The following is a 19,408-nucleotide window of genomic DNA, read 5'->3' as shown; positions in this document are numbered from 1 at the left end:
GACAACCTAAAACTTTCTGTCTACAGAAAGACTGTAAGAACCAGAGGACCAGGATCACTGCTTCAAAATAGTGTCTTCTAGACAGGACAGGAAGCGGCACCCTTGAACTCTCAACATTCTGTTTGTTCAAAGTCCAGACCAGCCATGGATGGAGGAAATTTAACAAGAGCTGCAGGTAGTTAGTGACTCCTGAAGGAGAATCAGTTTTCTTCAGGCTTCAAAGTCATAAGAGGTCAGCCTTAAACATATGTACAGACAGGCAACATTATAAGGCACATACATATACACATAACAGTAATTACAGAAGAGGTGATGAATTTGAAAGAAATGGGGGAACACAGGAGAAGTTGGAGGGGTAGAAATTGTGTAAACTGTACTAAGGTATGAAATTCTCAAGAAATTAAAATTTTAATTCAAAACCAAAACTCTTTGTCTTAACAGTTCAGTTAATTTCAAGTAAAACACTTATTTCCTCCTGGAATTAACCTGCCTACCTAATATAAAAACAACATTTGAGTCTTCATTGTTCCTAATGATCATAGTTTCATAACACCTAAACTGATAAGTCTGGTGTTTATGGATTTGTGACATTCAAAGGGCTAATTTTAGGGGTCTGGGGAGATGGCTCAGTGGGTAAATGCCTGTTGTGCAAGCATGGATACCTGAGTTCAGATCCCCAGCATGTACATAAAAACATGGTAGTATTCCCCTATAACCACAGGACTGGCAGAGGGATCCCAGGATGTCAATAGCCAGCCCGCCTAAGCAAAAGGGTGTACTCCAGGCTCAGTGCGAGACTGTGTCTCAAAAAATAAGGCAGGGAGCAGTTGAGAAAGACACCCGAGTTCATCCTCTGGCATGTGCGCATGCAAGCGCATCTGCACACATACTCATGCAGGCACACACAAAGAGGATTACTTTTCAAAATAATAATTGATATTCTTAGTGGCACATTCCTTTAACCCTATCACTCAGGAGGCAGAGGCAGGTGGATCTCTGAGTTTGAGGCCAGCCTGGTCTACAGAGTGAGTTCCAGGACAGCTAGGGCTATACAGAGAGACCCTGTCTCAAAAAAATCAAAACTAAAACTAATAATAATTATTATTATTATTTGTATTCTTTTAAGGCCATAATAGAAGCTAGTATTCCTAACTTCCTTTATATCCTAATATCCCAATATCCCAGTGGTTCTCAGCTTTCCTAATGCTATGACCCCCAACCATAAATTTAATTGGTATTTCATAACTGTTAATTTTGCCACTGTTATGATCATAATGTAAATATTTTTGGCGACAGAGGTCTACCAAAGGGGGCGTGACCCACAGTCTCATCACAGTACTTGGCATATGGATTCTATGAACTGAACCATGTCTCCCAAAGTCCTGTCCTGAAGCTCTAAACCCTCGTCCCTCCAGGCATGATGACGTTTGGGTGAAATGCCATCCAAAGAGGTGGTTAAGTTAAAAATAGGTCCAGTCACATAGACTCCAGTTCAATCTGTTTGGCATCTTAATTACATTTTGTGTATGTGTGTCTATATGTGCCACCATGCATGTGTAAAGGTCAAAGAACAACTGGGAGTTAGTTATCTCCGTTGACTATGTGGGTTCTGGGGATCGAACTCAGATCGCCAGCCTTGGAGGCAAGTGCCCTTTCCCATTGAGCCACCTTACCATCCCGGACTGGTGTCTTTGTAAGAAGAAAACTGGACAGGCAAAGAAAGACCAGTGATGTGAGCACACAGAGGACCCGATGAAGACTTGGCTGGAAGGAAGCCACCCATCAGCCAGGAAGACAGATTTTAGAAGACACCAAATCTGGGGCTCAGGAGATGGCTTATGAACATGGGGACCTGAGTTCAATATCCAGAAACCATGGGGAAAAAAGCTAGGCCTCGTGGTGCACACTCGTACCACCAGCACTGAGGAGGCAGCCAGGCTTTTAGCCAGGCAACCTACTTGATGAAACCCAGCCCAGTGAGAGACCCTGTCTGAAAACACCAAAGCCAAACCCAAGGTAAACAGCTCAACCTCTGGCATCCACATGCCACTCAAGCACACCTGTACACCCAAAGATGCACAGGAGAGAAGAAGGGAGAAAAGAGGGGAGGGAGGGAGGGGGAGAAGAAGGGGAAGGGAATGAGGGAGGAGTACAGACCTCTACAAACCTTGACTTGTACTTTCAGCCTCCAGCGGTGCTGAGAGAATGAGTGTCTGTTGTTTGTACCATGCCATCTTATGGCCACCCAAGCAAACCAGTACAGCGGGTATTGGGTGGAAATGTGGGAAATTACCCAATGGATGTAACTGCGCCTGGGAAGCCCTCACGACTGCCAGCTGCAGGACTTGCCTGTCGCTTCTGCAGCTGCTGCAGGCCATGCTGCCGTTCCTCCTCTGAGTTGTAGAAGGGCATGACAGTTCGCAGAGGGATCAGCAGCTGGCATATCTTCTCATGGATGCTGCCCCAATCAGCCTTCTGATGCACAGTGCCACTACAACAAGAACACACTGTGTTGTCTCCATCCTTGTCTCCTCCCAGCCTAGCTCTAAATTCCAGAGAAGTCTGCCCGACCCAAACCCGCCAGGATTCTCCAGCCATTTCTGGGATGGAGTCTATTTTCTCTCATGTCTTTACTTGGATAAAAAACACACTGGGACCAGGCAGTTGTGGCACATGCCTTTAATACCAGCACTCCAAGGGCAGAGGCAGGTGGATCTCTGTGAGTTCAAGGACAGCCAGGGCTACAAAGTGATGCCTTGTCTCAAAAAACAAAACAAAACAAAACAAAACAAAACAAACAAAACTGCACTGGGATCCCTGGCCACTAAGAAAATGCAGATTAAAACTATCTTGAGGCTCCAGTTGAATGGTTATTAAGAAAACAAATGTTCTGGGTATGATGGCATACTCTAATTCCAGCACTCAGGAGACAGAAGTAGACAGATCTCCGTGAATCTGATGCCAGCCTGGTCTACTTAGAGAATTCCAGGCCAACCACTGCTGCACAGTGAGAACCTGTCATCCTGCCTTTTAAAAAGAGAGAGAGAAGAAAAAACAACAACAACAACAACAATGACAGCAACGGTGGTGCACACCTTTAATCCTGCAAGGAGGCAGGTGAATCTCTGTGAGTTTGAGATCAGCCTGGTCTACAGAGAGAGTTCAAGGACAGCCAGGGCTACACAGTAAATCCCTGACTAAAAAAAACAAACAAACAAACAAAAAAAAACACAAAAAACCAAACCAAACCAAACAAAACAAATGTTGAGAATATGTAGGGAAAGACAAACCTTTATAAACTGCTGGTGCAGCCAAAGCTTAAAAATGGTTCCATGGTCAAGAGCATTTGTTCCTGCAGAGACCCTGGGTTTGATTCCCAACACCCACATGGTGACTCTCAACCATTCATAAGTTCCAGGGGATCCAAGCCCTTCTCCTGACCGCTCAGAGCACCAGGCATACACGTGGTATACAGACATACACGCAGGCAAACATTCTTATACATGCAGTGAAATAATATATATTTTTAAAAAATTTAAAGATTTATTTATTTATCATTTATACAATATCCTGCCTGCATGCCAGAAGAAGGTGCCAGACCTCATTATAGATGGTTGTGAGCCACCATATAGTTGCTGGGAATTGAACTCAGGACCTTTGGAAGAACAGCCAGTGCTCTTAACCTCTGAGCCCTCTCTCCAGCCCCCTATTTTAAAATTTTAATCTAAAAATAGTATTACCATATGGCCCAGCTATATCACCCCTGACACACACCTGAAGGACTGTAAATCCATGCACCACAAAAATTTTTGTATGCTTATTGCTGCATATTTACAGCAACCAGGAAATGGATCCAGTCTAGATGGATCCATTAACAAATACATAAACAAAATGTAGCATGTCTACATAGTGGGATTTTATGTAGCTGTAAAGAAAAATGAAATTATGACATTCTAAGGAAAATGGATGGAACTGGAGATCATTAGGTTAAGTGAAATAAGCCAAACTTAGGAGGACAAATATTGTATACCATTCGTGTAATGCAGATTTAAATTCACACACACAGCATAAAAGTGGAACAGGAAATATGAAAGGAGGTCTAAAGGGAGGGTGATGGAAATGTATATCATGAACTATTTGGGGTAAGGAAGAGGACCATTGGGAAGGGGAGGGAGGATGGAAGAGGGACAGAGTAAAATGTGTGTTTGTGTGCATGTGTGTGCATGGCGGGCATGCATACGTGTGTGTGGAAGGTCACAATAACCCCCTTTTCTTTGTATGCTAACCAAAAATTATTTTAAAATAAACAAAAAACTGTTGGGTTTGGGAGGGGACACATGAAGAAATCTTTTCTACAAACACCTGCGCACACTGCCAGGTCACGCATGTATGCTATGCCTCACCTGCTAGGAACAAAAAAGACAACTTTACATTGTTCTAGGGTAACTCTGAGCAGTGAAGTTGATGTATTTGACAGTCTTTTTCTTGGGGAAGGGAAAGGAATTTATCTATGATTTGGATCTAAGAAAGATGTCATAAACATGTTTTTCTAGAGTCAGTATCATCAAGAGTACCCGCAGAGCTGTCTCCAGACTTGTAGGGGATGTGAGGGGGGTGAGGGGGGTGAGGGTGGCATTCACAGACTGCACTGATGGAATGCCCTCTAGTCACTGTGAAAGACCCCTGCCTCACCCTAAGTTAAACATAGCTAACGCCATTTTGTGGGACACCACTGTTTTGTAAAACTCTGAAGGCTAGATAGAAAACTGAAAAATTACTAAGAAACCCAGCTGTGTCACCCACTTGGGATATCTGCGGTCAGGCTGCCCCAGTTGAGCTAAAAACAGTTTGTGTTACTCACTCTCATGGATATCTGTGAGACTGTTCCAGTTAAGATAAGGGTCCTAAGAAAAACAACAGATGGCGGGCCATGTCAAGGGGTCATCATGACTGTTTCGACCACCCAGTTCCTGGAATCTTGGTGTCCCTGCCAAACTTTGACGCAAACCGTGGTCTCATGTAAACGTACCAATCAGCCCCCTGTAACCATGCTTCTCGCTTCTATACCCACGCTTCTGCTCTAAAACCCTATAAAAACCCTAGCTTTTCACCCAGGGGGCGCGCAAAGTCATCCGAATGACCTTGCTGCCCCGGGTACCTGTGTATCAAAATAAAAGCCTCTTGCTGTTTGCATCCGAATGGCCTCGTTGTTCCTTGGGAGGGGGTCTCTCAGACGGAAGATACCCTCCGGGGATCTTTCAACTGTGATGTGGGAGATAAGTCTTCAATGTAACTACTTGACTCTTTTAACATAAAATAAAATCTGTTTGAGATCATGTTAAAGTTAAGAAGGTAGGCGTGAGAAGGTGTTTTGAGCCACAAAGCCAAAGTCTTCAGCGCTTTAGAGAGGATAGTGACAATTTGGTTTACAGACTTTTTTATACATGCATTTTTGTCCTTTGCTTGACAAGGTCTCACTCTGTAGCCCAGACAGGCCTGGAACTCACTATGTAGTTCAGGTTGGCCTTCAGCTCATGGCAATCCTCCTGCCTCGGCTCCAGGGTCTGAGGATCTAAGTCTTCCATACCCTGCCTGCTGAGACTTTATGTCTATGTTTGCAGTTGTCCTGGTGGACTTGACAGGGTTTCTCACAATGGTTTTGACTTGTATTTCCCCAATGACTATCGAACATCTTTTCCTGTGCAAATTTGTCATTTTTATATCTTCTCTGGGAGGAAAGCTTATTTAAATCCTTTGTTCCTTTCAAAAAGAACTGGATCTTTTTACTGCTTTTAGGAGTTCTGAATATATTCTGGACATAAGACATTTGTCAGATGTATGATTTTCTCCCATCCTATGGGTTTTTTCTTTTCCTTTTTTTCTTTGAGGAAATTTTTATTATTTATTTATTTATTTATTTATTTTTATTATTATTATTTTTTTTTTTTAGACAGGGTCTCATTATATAACCCTTGGCTGGCCTGGAAATCAGTGTATAGACCAGGTTGGCCTTGAATTCATAGAGACGTGCCTGCCTCTGGCTTCTGAATGTTGGGGTTAAAGTCATCAATTTTAGCGAATGGAAGTTGTACAGCACAGAACCCAGATCAGAGTGGAGACTTTCTAATAAATCTTTTCTGATATTAAAACTGCTTCCTTTTATAACATCAAACAATGAACCCTATTAAAGGTGGTACATGCCTTTAATCCTAGCAATTGGGAGGCAAAGGCAGGTGGATCTCTGTGAGTTTGAGGCCTTTTGGCCTGGTCTACAAGACAGCCACGTGTAGAGGAATTTTAATCCAGACATATGGCTACTCTGTCCAAAGACCTAGGGCTGTATAATCTGTGTGGGACACAGACACACCTTTTGTACACACCTTTAATCCCAAACAATGACATCTAATTGAGGGACAAAGTAGCAAATCAAAGAAAGATTTGACAGAATCAGTCAGAGATAGGATGGGCCCTGCTCTCCTGAGAACAGACAGGAAAGAAAGCCACTTAGGAGAGCACAGAGAGTGGACAGGAGAGTACAGTGCAGGAATACAGTGGAGTTCGTGCAGTCAGTACAGTGGGGTTCAGTCCAGTTCGGCTGAGTTTGGTGCAGGCAGTTCAGTGTACTTCAGTTTGTGGAGTTAGGAGACAGTTTTTCCACAGAGAGCAATTCAGTGAGAAGGCAAGAGAAACCAGATTGAATCAGTCATCTTGAAGAGGAGTTTTTGAGCCAGAATGGCTGCAGTGAACCAGCCAGCAAGAATCCAGAAAGAACCAGAAAGTGTGAGCTTATTCAGTAGTGAGTCTTGTATGCTGAAAACATCCTAGGCCTAGGTGAGCAGATAGAGACTGGAAGCTGAAGCCTTCAAGGTCCAGGCTTGCAGAAATATAAGATTGTACAGAGGCTAGATGCTTTCAGGTTTAGGTCTACAGATGCTTAGATAGAAACACTCTGGGCTCAGCACAAGCCTCGTGCTAGTCAAACTTGAGTACAGTTCCATCATGCAGGGCTACACAGAGATGCTATCCTAAAAACCAAATAAATAAACATATTTTAAAATTAAAGATTAATTTTCTACAGAGTGAATTCCAGGACAGCCAAGGATACACAGAGAAACCCTGTCTCAACACCCTCCCCCAAAGAAAAAAACAAAACAACAACAAACACAATAACAACAAAAAAAGAAGATGTACCCCAAGCTGAGTGAAGAGAAGACTGAGCATGAATTTCTTTTTTGTTATTGTTTTTTTTTTTTTTTTTTTTTTTTTTTCAAGACAGGGTTTCTTTGTGTAGCCTTAGCTGTCTTGGACTTGCCCTGTAGACCAGGCTGGCCTCAAACTCACAGAGGTTCACCTGCCTCTGCCTCCCAAGTGCTAGGATCAAAGGCACATGCCATCATCAGGCAGGTGAGCATGAATTTCTTGGAGGAACTTCCCAAGTCAGGGAGTATGAAAGCCATTTCTAGTCTTCAGGTGATTAATGATCAGCACACAAATGGTTCTTAAAGAGGAAGTTATCTTAACTCACTAGGACTTTTCAAGGGGGCAGTGGCTCCTATGGTTTCCTGGAGTTCCCCCTGGGCTCTTCCCAGATCCTTTGCTCTCCTGCTACAACCAACAGCTGTGGGTCTGGGCATTTTTGTGTGCACATGCATGCAAGTGTCTGTGTGTGTGTGTGTGTGTGTGTGTGTGTGTGTGTGTGTGTTTCCTCTTGCTCACTAGGCCCTTGATATAAAAAGTTTCCAGCTCATGGGACAGCCACTCTGGCACCTGGATCTGCTGGCATTCACTCTCTCGGTGATTATGGTCAGAAAGTAGACCAGACCTCAAACTTATAGAGATCCGCCTCCCAAGTGCTGGGATTAAAGGTGTGCACTACTATGCCCAACCGGTCTATAGTTTTCTTATAATATTTTTATTTGTTTTTACTGGGACAATATTGGTCTTATAGAATGAGCTAGGAATTATTTATCCTTTTTTTTTTTTTTTAAATCTGTGTTCATAAATATTTGAAAGAATACACCAGTCTAGAGTCCTCTGGTTTTGGCTTTTCATCACTTGTTATAGAACTAGCCAGATGTTGTTTCTTACTATGTCAGGCTTGTTTCTTTTTAGAAATGTGTCTGTTTCATCATTATCTAATTTCTTGACATATAGGTGTTCAGAGTGTTCTCTTACAATTTCTTTTATTTTTGCAAGGTCAGCAGTAATGGTACCAACTTCATATCTGATTTTAGGAATTTGAATCTTCTTTTCCAGGCCCAAAGGTCTGTCAGCTTTGCTTTTTTGTTTGTTTGTGTTCTTTTGGAACCGATATCTGTCATTTCTACATTTTTTTTTCCTGTTCTCTATTTCGTTCACCCTGCTCTAATCTTTAATAGAACCCCTCTTCCCAGCATGCCTACATCTGACACGGGGCCAAACCTGAACAGGTTGATGAATATGCCATTTCACATCCCTGCTGCTGCTGTCAGGCTGAGTACCATTCTAGAAGGGTGTTTCTCTGGTGGGACATCCAGGTGCTGTGGGCTTCCAGGCGGGAACAGAGATCAAAGGTTCTGATTCACTCAGGAACGGGTAGAGAGCTCAGGGTGAGGCCCATTCGCTAGGCAAGGCTCCTGGTCTCACCGGGGGAGGTGAAATGAGTTTTCCATTGGGTGTTACAGTTGGCTCTTTTAAATGAGATTGCCAGTATAGGGTGGCAGTGGAAACATTAAGTTCCAAGGGCTGTGATGATACTGCAGTGTTACAACCCTTTGGTTAAGCCACTGTACTGATGGCAGGGGTGTGGGTGAAAGCCAGGGCCTGGTCAGCTTGGTGGGTCAGAAGGCAGGTCTGGTGAGACACAGGCCCTGAGGGAGCTTTGATGGCAGTCAGCACTAAGCTCTCAGCAGTGGAGCAGGCTCCAGCGGTGACCAAGGCAGACATGACCAGCCAAGCCCCTGCGGGTTCAGCAGCAAAATTCCAGGGATTAGAGCCCTCCCTTTCCAGAATAAATGGTGAACCTCAGATGATCACAGTGAAAAGACGATGGTGGCGCACAGCACATTTACTTCGTGAGAAATGAGGGACTTATAAACCTTGGGCAGTGGGAGGTTGTTTTGAGGATGACTGACTGATTTTCTGGGGCTAGGGATGCCGGGAATACTTGATTTACATACAGTAACACAGCCCTATCCTAAGAGGGGGAAAGCAGTATTACTATCCTATGGGGGTGGAAAGAACCCCAGGTGTGGTTAAAGATCATTGGTTGAAAGCCAAGACACTAAAACACCTCATTTGCATAGGACAGATGTTTCCAGGAATCCCCAGGTACTTGCTGAATGAGTTTCTTATCAGGAAAGAGTTGGGCTTGTAATCTCCTTGAGGGCTATGTGACACTCCTTTAGTAGGTCTGGGGTTCCCCAAATCAGGCAGAGAGGGAACCCAGCTGAGAAAGGGAGTCCATCATATATTACCAAGCTCAGAGGCTATCCGGAAATGCTAGACTTCGACCCTAATAGCAGGGTCCCACAAATATGTTTTTGTTTGTTCTTTATACGTTAAGATAGAATACTAAGCTACTGATGTGTGCACTAGAAACTGTAAATTCAAAGGGACTACTAATTCAACGGTTCCTTATAAGTATAGTTTTGCCTGCATCCCATACTTTTTATTAGTATGTTGTAGTTTCTTTTTCACTTATCTCAAAGCGTTCCTCAGTCTCCCTTTCACATTTTTAGGTTTTAAAGAGTGTGGTTTTGGATTTTAAAGAGTGTGCTGTTTTTTTTACCTGATTGCAAACTCACCAAATGTGCTGTCTGTTACTGATTATTGACTTCATTGCACCGTAACTGAACCTACCTTCCAGGATTTTATTCCTTCCATATTTACTGAAATTAGTTTTATAACCTAACATATCGTCTCCCCTCAAGAACATTTTATACACACTACAGAGGGTGCACATTCTGTTATTAGGGTTCTCTACAGATTTGGTTGGGTCTAGTTAATTATAGTGCTGCTCAAGGCTTACATTTCCTCAAGGATTTTATGTCTGGTTGTTCTATTCACTACTGAAAGTGGGATATTAAAGCTTCCAACTACTGTTACTGAATTGTCTGTTTCTCCCTTCAATTCTGTCAGCTTTGGCTCTATGTATTTTGAACCCCTGTGTTAAATATATATACAGTTATGGATTTTTGCATTTCTACTGCCAATGACACACTTTTACTTAAGTATGAGACATTTATGGACTCTTTTATATATCATACACATTTCAAAACAGTAACTATAATCTAGAGGAAAGGCTATCAATGTGTTTCTGTTTTTCTTCCAGATAACAACTATTGCATGTTCTGGGAGCTCTAAGACCTCAGTTGCAACAACTCAAGCCCCAGGATATAGCACAGAAGCAGCCATGAGAAATGCATGGCTGCATGCAAGCACTTTCTCTCCTTCCTTCCTCCCTCTTCAAACGACAGAAATACAATCAAGTATTTTCTTTACAAACTATACTACAACCATAGAAATTATATGAAGCATTTTAAGGGGTTGTGGGAGGGTTAGAGAGTTACTGAAAATAGATCACTGAAAACATTTAACTGATTCAGAAACAGCTATATTCCACAGCAGGGGGACAGGCTGAGTCACTGTGAATGATTGGAAAGAAAACATAGCCAACGTCCTGCTCTTTTGTTCCACTGACAATAACTGACATAGCTTGCCTTCCTAAAAAAACTGAACTTTGTTCATTCATTTCTGGGTGCCCTCATTATTCAGCTGTCTCACCTAACATTCGCCACAGGCTGGGACGTAAAGAAGGAGCTAGGGTCACAATTAAGTGGTTCATGAGGCAGATGTGTTTTACGAAAGCATTATTATGGCTTATTAACCTGAATCTGGATGTCTTTAGGCAAAGCATTCATTCTACCGTTCTACTGATCCTCCTTTTCTTTCTTTTCCCTTCCTTCTGCCTTTGTCCCTCCGGCCCTTTCCTTCTCAGAAAGGATCACACTGCAGCCCAGGCTCCCCTGGAACTCACCGTTATCACAGGCTATCCCTGAGTTTACAGTGATCTTCCCGCCTAAATGCTAGGATTACGGGCATGAACCACCACACCCAGAATCTATTGCATCTTATTATTAAGTACCACTTGACATTTTCTCCCTGCTGGTGCGTTTAAATTTGTATCACATACATTCAATTAAAGGAAAAATATTGCAAATTACTGTTATCTATATGCTGTGCTATGAACCGAGGGCTCTTAATCTACTACTAATGTTTCAGTGTGTACTTTTATAAAATTATCCTTTATTATTATTATTTTTTTTGAGACAAGGTTTCTCTGTGTAGCCTTGACTGTCCTGGACTTGCTTTGTAGACTAGGCTGTCCTGGAATTTACAGCTTTATCTGCTTCTGCCTCCTTGCATGCTGAGATTAAAGGCATATGCCACCACGCCTGGTTAAAATTATCCTTCTTAAAAATGTTCTGTTCCAGGCCAGGCCACCATGATTGCTTCCCACCAAGCCATATGACCTGGGCTTGAACCCATATGCTGAAGCAGAGAATAAACCCCTGAAAGCTCTTTTTTTGACGTGTGTGTGTGTGTGTACACACACACAATTAAATAAATAAGTGTCCTATCACCTGAGAACATATTCACAGTTCAGAGTCTAACATGGATGTATTCAGAAGCAAACAGAAGGAATTCCACCAAGATGTCAGGTTGTTTTACTGGGTGAGGGGAGGACGGAGTGTAGTGCTTGCCTTACTGGCCAAGACCGAGGATCTACAGAGTGCAATATGGAGGGATGAGTACCCGCTGTGGTCTGAGAAAGAAAGGTTCACTCTGCCCTTTGACCTCTGAATTGGCAAGGCAGGGTCTACCCACTGTACCATACTGCTGCCGCCTGTCATCTTCATGGTCACAACATGAAGCTGACACAACCGCATCAACTCAAAGCCACCCACATGGCTTGCTAAGGATTAAATTCCAAGTCCGCATCACTGCCTGGCCCAAACCTCTATCTTCCTTGTTTAACCTCCTCCTGACTGACCACAGACTTTTGAACTGTTTTGGACTCAACTCATAGGAAGAAATCCATTTTACCAATATACATTATTCATGCAGCATAAATGCAGGCTGTGACTTATTCATGACCTGTGGCAAGCACAGTCTGCAATATGGCAATCACTGGCTGCCCCTTCCACGACTTTCAGCCAACTGCCCCGTCCTGGGCGGCTGGGAAGACATACCCTTCTCCTCTGTCTCTTCACATAAGTGAGGCCCTACTGGCCTCTCAGTACTCAGCTCAGACATTACTTCCTCAGAAAAGACTTTTTAGACGCTGCCGCAGTCGCCAGGTTTCTATCCTCTGACGTCTCACAGCTTAGTACAACCCAGTGACAGTATTTATCGTGTACAATGAATAACAGCAACTTTCGACAAACACGTCAGTTGGCTGAGTCAGGTTGGGAATGTCAACAACCTAGTTTTATGAGGCCCAAACACAGTCTAGGATTGGGGGTGTGATTTAGTTGGTAGTTTGTCTAGTATGCACGGAGCCTTGGACTCTATCTCTGTACCACACAAACCAGGCATAGTGACACACATGTGTAACCCCAGCCCTTGAGAGGTGTGGGTATGAGGATCAAAAATTCAACCCTTAGCTTACATACTGAGTTTGGGGACAGCTTAACCACATGAAACCCTGTCTTATGAAAAAGGATGTGTGTGTGTGTGTGTGTGTGTGTGTGTGTATACATATAAACAGATCTCCTCCTGAATTACGACCTCCCCTACCTCCTCTAGCTGTGCACCGGCCCGTTAGTCTTCTTTCTAGTCCTCGAAGACATAAGTCCTTTCCTAGTTATGAACCCTATCTGTGATGTTTCCAGGGCAAGGATGCTGGCTTTTTAGCTCATTATCTTCAGACCAATGGTCTACTCTCGGAGAAGCTGTCTGCCCAATTTCTCCTCCCATTTCCTTTGACTTCCAACACTTCTCCCTGAAATTATCATTTGTTTACTGGGCTGTCTTCCCAGTTACAACGTTTGAGCTCTGGGGGAACGGATCTACAGAACTGGCCCATTAAGTTCAGCACCTAGCACGGTGGGCAACACGGTAACATTAGGAGCCCTGGAAAACATCAGAGGGGGCCTTAGAGACGCGCCTTCAAGCCTGTTCGGGCCTTGAAGGGTCACTGGTAGAAAGAGCCACGTATAACAGGCACACAGGCAGAGCCATACTTAGGAGACGGGGAAGCTGAGGCTCCAGGCACCACGTTCTAGGGCCTACCAGTAATAAGTGACTGTACAGGCGGTGCACACCCGCTCGGCCGGGGCATCGCACACCTCACAGGAGAGCCGGCGCCCCTTGGGCACAGCCAGCGGGTAGATCAAGTCCATGGTGCAGCCAGCGGTGTCTCTAGGACGGTTGCCTGGTTAGCAACAGCGAGACCTAGGCGTCACGTGACAGCCGCGGGCCAGCCGGGGTGTCCGGATTTCAAGGTCAAGGGGGCGGGGCGGGGCCAACAGAGGCAACTGGGGAGGGGAGAGCGCAAACTCCAAACCCCAAAGGTTAAATGGCCAGAATTTGACTGCGGTGGAACCCACGCTTCGGGAGGGTTGTACGGTGGCCCGTAGAGGTCAAAAACATCCACTTCGCTTTCCAGATTAGGAAACCCACGAGCGGTATGGTTTTGTTTCGTTTGGCTTTCTCCGCATTTTCCGAGGAAGATACTTCCCCTCGACGCATTTCGAGGGGCTTTGAGCAGCTAAGCATTTCAAGCCCCGGCGAGGTCAGGACCTAGCGGCGGACACGGGGCAGGGAGCGGCCGCAGTCCCCGTCTGCAGGGCGGGCAGCCCAGGTATCCGGAAGGGGGCGTGGCGCCGGCGGCCTGGCGCGCCCCGGCGCCGAGGTTCCAGGGGACTCTGGCGTGCAGATGGCGGAAATGGACCTGGTGGCCGAGTTGCCGCGTCCCGCCGGCGCCGAGCGCTGGGCCGAGGTGATGGCTCGCTTTGCGGCCAGGCTGGGCGCGCAGGGCCGGCGGGTGGTGCTGGTCACGTCCGGAGGCACGAAGGTCCCCCTGGAAGCCCGAGCCGTGCGCTTTCTGGACAACTTCAGCAGCGGGCGCCGCGGGGCAGCGTCGGCGGAGGTCTTCCTGGCTGCGGGCTATGGGGTCCTGTTCTTGTACCGAGCGCGCTCGGCCTTCCCCTATGCCCACCGCTTCCCGCCCCAGGCCTGGCTGTCAGCCCTGCGGCCTTCTGGCCCAGCCCAGTCAGGCAAGCTGAGTCTGGAGGCCGAAGAGAATGCACTCCCCGGCTTTGCTGCAGCATTGCAGAGCTATCAAGAGGCAGCTGCTGCCGGCACCTTCCTGGCCATAGAGTTCACCACTTTGGCGGACTACCTGCATCTGCTGCAGGCTGCGGCCCTGGCTCTCAATCCGCTAGGTGAGTGCTCTAGAGAATCCAAAGGTTTCTTGACGTAAAGCCGTTCTCCCCAGCCTCCTTTCTCCCATGCTTGCTGCTTACCCCACAGCAAAGGAACTCGAGTTGAAGACAGACAAATCCCATTCCCTTCGCCGACATTTTATATTATTGTTGTTATTGTTGTTTTACAGGCTCTTCTGCGATGTTTTACCTGGCTGCGGCCGTGTCAGATTTCTATATTCCTGTCTCCGAAATGCCTGAACACAAGATCCCCTCATCCGGTGGCCCACTGCAGGTGATGGGCTCTTCTCTTCCAGAGACCTGACCCCCTATAACCAATCTTGGGTTACTTTCCTCTTGATCTGGATGGCCTTTCTGCATTCTGTATGAGCTAGGCACTGGGAATACAGAGATGAATAAGACACTGCCCTCCCTCGAGGACCTCACAATCTAGCGAGGGCCTGGACACCAACCATAATCACAAATCAGAATGATTAATGCTGTAGTGGAGGTATGTACCGAGTGCAGTCAGAACTCGGGGTAGTGAGATGGGGGAGTCAAGGTTTCCTGGAGACGACTCATCAGAAGACGGGCAGAGGGTAAAGTGGGGAAGGTTGTTCCAAATGGAGTTTCAAGTTGGAGTTTGCAGTAATGTTCTCTGAACTGAACTGAACAGAGGAGGCAGCTTGCCTTTGTGTATACAAAAACTTTGTATTCCTTAAGACACTTGGACTTCATCCTGTGGAGGCCAGAGGCACAAAGGTGAAAAAAAAAAAAAAATAGCAGTTTTTGTTTTGGTGTGGTAGCACATTCTATAACTGCAGCCTCCCCACCAGCACCCCAAGCCAGCAGATGAGCTCTGTTTCCAAGGTCAGCCTGGTCTACGTAGTGAGTCACCGGCCAACCAAGGCTTCACAGTGAAGCCCTATCACAAAACAAGTAAATAAAAGGTTTTGTTCATAAGGCATATTCTAGCATTTTGAAAGAGGAGGTAGAGTGGATAAATAGGGGTTGTTGTAGTTTCAGGAAAAGGCATGGGAAGGTAGGGTCATGGCTGAGAACTGAAGGTGATTTGGTGGCTTGGAACCTGAGGGAATTCAGACATTCATTGGCTGATATCAGTAGAGTTTATAGATGAAACTCTCCGAGGGCCACCTTTGGGATACTTTGCTCACACACATATAGTGTGTGCCAAGTACTATTGTGGTACCTGGAGATGAAGAGAAATACACTAGGAGTTACCAGCACTGCTTTTACTCTGTAAGGGAATCCCTACTGCACACAGGTGATAGAGGCCGAGAAGAGAGAGTAAGTGGAAGCTTCTATGAGGCTCCTGTCTCGCTAACAGACCTCATACTCTTTAAAAATCCTGGGATCTCCAGTTTAATCCCATATTTTTTTTTCTTGAAAATATACAGAAGGACTCAGTATTTATTGCCCTGTGGGTGTGTAAGTTTTCAGGAAACAGGGCAGGGACTTTGATCGAGTGAAGACCAAGTCAGTCAAGTCTTCAACGCTCTCTTGTGATTTTTGTATGTATACTTTTAATTAACAAATTTTAAAAATTGTAAATGGAGACCGGTAGCCATTTCACCAGTTTATGACATATTTTAGACAGAAGGTTGAAAACCCAGTATTATTGGACTTCTGCCAAAGTAACATTTGGATGAGCAGATTACATTTATCTTCAGATTTTCTTTTCTTTTCTTTTTTTTTTTTTTTTTTTTTTTTTTGAGGGAGATGAATATGACCAAAATACAATGTATAAAATAATTCTCGGGGTAGGGGGTGTAGGGTGTTGGTTTGTTTTGTTTTGTTTTTCTCTGTGTAGTCCTGGCTGTCCTGGAACTTACTCTGTAGACCAGACTGGCCTTGAACTCAGCGATCCACCTGCCTCTGCCCCTCAAATGCTGGAGTTAAAGGTGTGCACCACCACTGGCCAACCCAGCTAAAATTCTTAAAGATTTAAAAATAGTGAAGTGAGTTCAAGGAAGTGCTGGGCTGGTGGCAGCTTACACCTGTAATCCCAGCACTCGGAGACAGGCAGGCAGGCAGGCAGGCCTGGCTCATAAATCAAGTTCTAGGTCAGCCAGGGCTGCATAGTGGGACCCTGTCTTTGAAAATAGTAAGGATAGTAAAATAAAAGGCACTGCTTGAGGAATTATAATGGGGATGGCAGAACAGTACAGGTTCAGAAAACATCAAAGTTGATGTGAGACTTTGAATTTAGGCTTCGTTGTGAATCCTACAGAATCTAGTTTTTAGACATTTAGTATGCTCCAACAAGTTTCACAGTGAGAAATCCCACTTAAGTTTAGACAAAATCAGCCCCTGATTGCTTGGATTCCTGTTTGGGACTGACCAGTGTTTACTTACTAAATGTTTGCTCTTTCCAATGCAGATAACAATGAAGATGGTGCCAAAAATGCTCTCTCCTCTGGTTAAAGATTGGGCTCCCACAGCATTTATAGTTTCCTTTAAGCTGGAGACGGACCCGAACATCATAATTAACCGAGCTCGGAATGCTTTGGAGGTTTATCAGCATCAGGTGGTGGTAGCCAACGCCCTCGAGTCAATACAGTCCTTTGTGATTATCGTAACCAAAGACTCAGAAACCAAGTTAGTGCTCTCCGAGGATGAGGTAGCAAAGGGCATGGTGATAGAGGAGAAGATCGTGCAAGACCTTCGGTCTCGACACACCGCATTTATATGTGACAAAAACTGAAGGCGAAGTAGCAGGGTTCTTAACGCCGATGAGAACAGAACTAAAGCTAATCCCTTGCTAAGGATAAAGACAATGAGGGAACGGTAAGAGCTGTGAGCAGGCAAATAGCTGTTGGTATTTCACTGCTGTGCCTCAACAGCTTGACAAACTGGTTCTGATTTGGAAACTGAACAAGAACTGTTTTTCACTTTGACAAAGCTGACTGTGGGATTGCATCCTCTGCTGAACGGACGGGACTGGAGCTGAATGACAGTCTGCTGTGGGACAGCAGGATCGTGGGTTCGTGACTGGTCGTGCTCTGAAGATCAAGTACTTATCAAGTGCCTACCGTGTGCCAGGCCCTGTTCGAGCTATGAGGGTTTAAGAGATGAAGAGACGCGTCTCATTCGGGAACTGGATTTTAAGTGCAATAAAATATGTGCCCACAAACTGACACATGAAAAGGGTGGGATTTTTGTTTGTTTGTTTGTTTGTTTAAGATTTAGTGAACTGGCCGTAGTGGCTCACCCCTTTAATCCTAGCATTCAGGGAGACAGGGGCAGGCAGATCTCTGTGTGTTTGAGGCCAGCTTGGTTTACAAAGCAAGTCCAGGAGAAGCAAGGCTACACAGAGAAACCCTGTCTCAAAACAAAAAGATTTAGTTATTTTTATCTTATGTGTTTGAGTGTTTGCGTGCATATATGCTTACGCACCCATATGCAGTAGGAACTTTTGGAGGCTGGAAGAAGGAGTCAGAGCCTCTGGAACTAACTGGATTTCCAGAAGTTGTGAGCTTCCCCGTAGATACTGGGAATCAAGCCTGAATCTTTTAAAAAGAAACAAGTGTTACCTGAAACAAGAATGAGACAGATACTTCCCTAAAGATAGACTGTAGATCACAGACCTTCCTACATTGACTTTTTGCCTCTTGTCCTAGCGTTATTCCTTAGTTAAGTAACACTTGCCAAATATTTTAGAACTGTTCTTCAGGTAAATAACTGGCCTTCCACTTGAGTTGGCAGGAGCTAAATGATTGACTCTACCCTGCACGAGGTGTTACAGTGTGGTAAAGAGTTTGGGGTTGGGAGAGTTAGCTGGGCCTTCTGTCAGCTTCATAGACTTAATCTCAGTTTACTTATCTACAGTGTTAAGGATGAACAGTAATTCTGGAGATGGAACATTGGTCTCCTGTCTGGCGCTTCACTCTCAGGAACTTGGTGCAGTTACTATTTTTCTTGGCAGATCAGGCCAAGATCACTGAGTCCATGAGAAGTTCACTACCCTGAGAAGTTTTCACTGAGTGTATACCTATTGCAGAAAAATCTCCTGTAAATGAGCTATAGGATAGTCCTGAATGCAGTTGAGGAAAAGCGCTACTACTGGTTAAGTAGAAGTAAGTGGTGCTCTACATAAATTTTGATCCCTGATGGTGAAACAGGTTGAGCATTTGGCTAGCATGTGCAGGCCTTGGCTATGATCCAGAGCAATGCAAAGGCTGTAAGCCAGTTAGCTTACAGTACAACTCAACGTCATGGAGGTGGGAAGGGTAGGCTGATGTCCCACTGAGAAGGCAGTACGGACAGTTTCAGTCATGGTATAAACAGAAGTGGCAAAATAGTAGAAACAATGAATTTGGAGGTGTGACATACACACACACACACCCCAGCACTAGAATGGTTTGTTGCTTTGGCCAGCAGTCTCTTGGAACACACAATAGAGGTGAACTTTAGGTCTGTCTGGCAAAACTCCCGAGACAACAACAGCTTTCAACATCGGTCAGTGGTGTCAGAGATGTTCCTTTTCACACCCACAGCCTTCCTGCATAGGGGTGCTGACTTACCTTGTAGAGTGGGGTCCTCACTGCCAGAGCAAGGTGATCTTCAAGGTGTTCATGAGGGAGCCACATTCCAGTGTTTTCTTAAAGCTCGGATGCACCCACTAGCCTGTTGCATGGACTCACTGACATTTCTCTCTTCAGTTTATTGCCTGTTCTGAGTGCTTGAAAACAGTAGTTAGCCAGGTAGAAGCTCCAGGGATTTGGGTGGGTGGGTGGCTGTTAGCAGGGAGAAGTACTTGCAAAAGGGGACACAAGTCAACAAAAGCAAACAAGGCATCTGATCTAGATTGGAAGACCAAGGAACTCTTCCTAAGGAGATGACGCTGGAACTGATCAGCAGGCCTGGGGGGCATGGTAGAGATGAGCATTTTAGGTCAGAGAGGGGGGAAATACTTTCAAGGCCAGGGAAGAATGGTAACAGAGCAGAGAGTGTTTTTCAGATGGTGGTCCCCAGACGAT

The 19,408-nt window shown here is 45.0% G+C and overlaps 2 protein-coding genes across 2 annotated transcripts in view; one reads left to right on the top strand and one right to left on the bottom strand.

Moving 5' to 3' along the window:
• The window catches only part of Zmynd12 (zinc finger MYND-type containing 12), a 30,493-nt gene extending 17,108 nt beyond the window's left edge, over window positions 1–13,385 (bottom strand). Inside the window, exons 1-2 of the mRNA XM_055611253.1 lie at window positions 13,276–13,385; window positions 2,350–2,491 (exon numbers count right to left, since the gene is read on the bottom strand). Of these exons, the coding sequence (XP_055467228.1) occupies window positions 2,350–2,491; window positions 13,276–13,385 (252 nt within the window). The remainder of the gene's footprint in view (window positions 1–2,349; window positions 2,492–13,275) is intronic.
• A 186-nt stretch (window positions 13,386–13,571) lies between these two features.
• Window positions 13,572–17,584, top strand: Ppcs (phosphopantothenoylcysteine synthetase). The gene is made up of 3 exons (XM_055610735.1): window positions 13,572–14,429; window positions 14,600–14,703; window positions 16,810–17,584. Exons 1-3 carry the CDS (start codon window positions 13,922–13,924, stop codon window positions 17,131–17,133), a joined length of 936 nt encoding a protein of 311 aa, XP_055466710.1. The 5' UTR covers window positions 13,572–13,921; the 3' UTR covers window positions 17,134–17,584.
• The last annotated feature ends 1,824 nt before the right edge of the window (window positions 17,585–19,408 follow it).

The sequence above is a fragment of the Psammomys obesus genome, unplaced genomic scaffold (assembly GCF_907164565.1).
Source record: "Psammomys obesus unplaced genomic scaffold, mPsaObe1.curated_primary_1811, whole genome shotgun sequence".
Classification (NCBI taxonomy): domain Eukaryota; kingdom Metazoa; phylum Chordata; class Mammalia; order Rodentia; family Muridae; genus Psammomys; species Psammomys obesus.
Note: the sequence above shows the minus strand (reverse complement) of the source record. Positions and strands in the feature narration are given on the sequence as shown.

Coding starts and splice junctions, on each gene's coding strand:
- Ppcs (XM_055610735.1), top strand. CDS start 13,922: ATGGCGGAAATGGACCTGGTGGCCGAGTTGCCGCGTCCCGCCGGCGCC. Junction 14,430..14,599: donor CCTGGCTCTCAATCCGCTAG/GTGAGTGCTCTA, acceptor GTTGTTTTACAG/GCTCTTCTGCGATGTTTTAC. Junction 14,704..16,809: donor CATCCGGTGGCCCACTGCAG/GTGATGGGCTCT, acceptor TTTCCAATGCAG/ATAACAATGAAGATGGTGCC.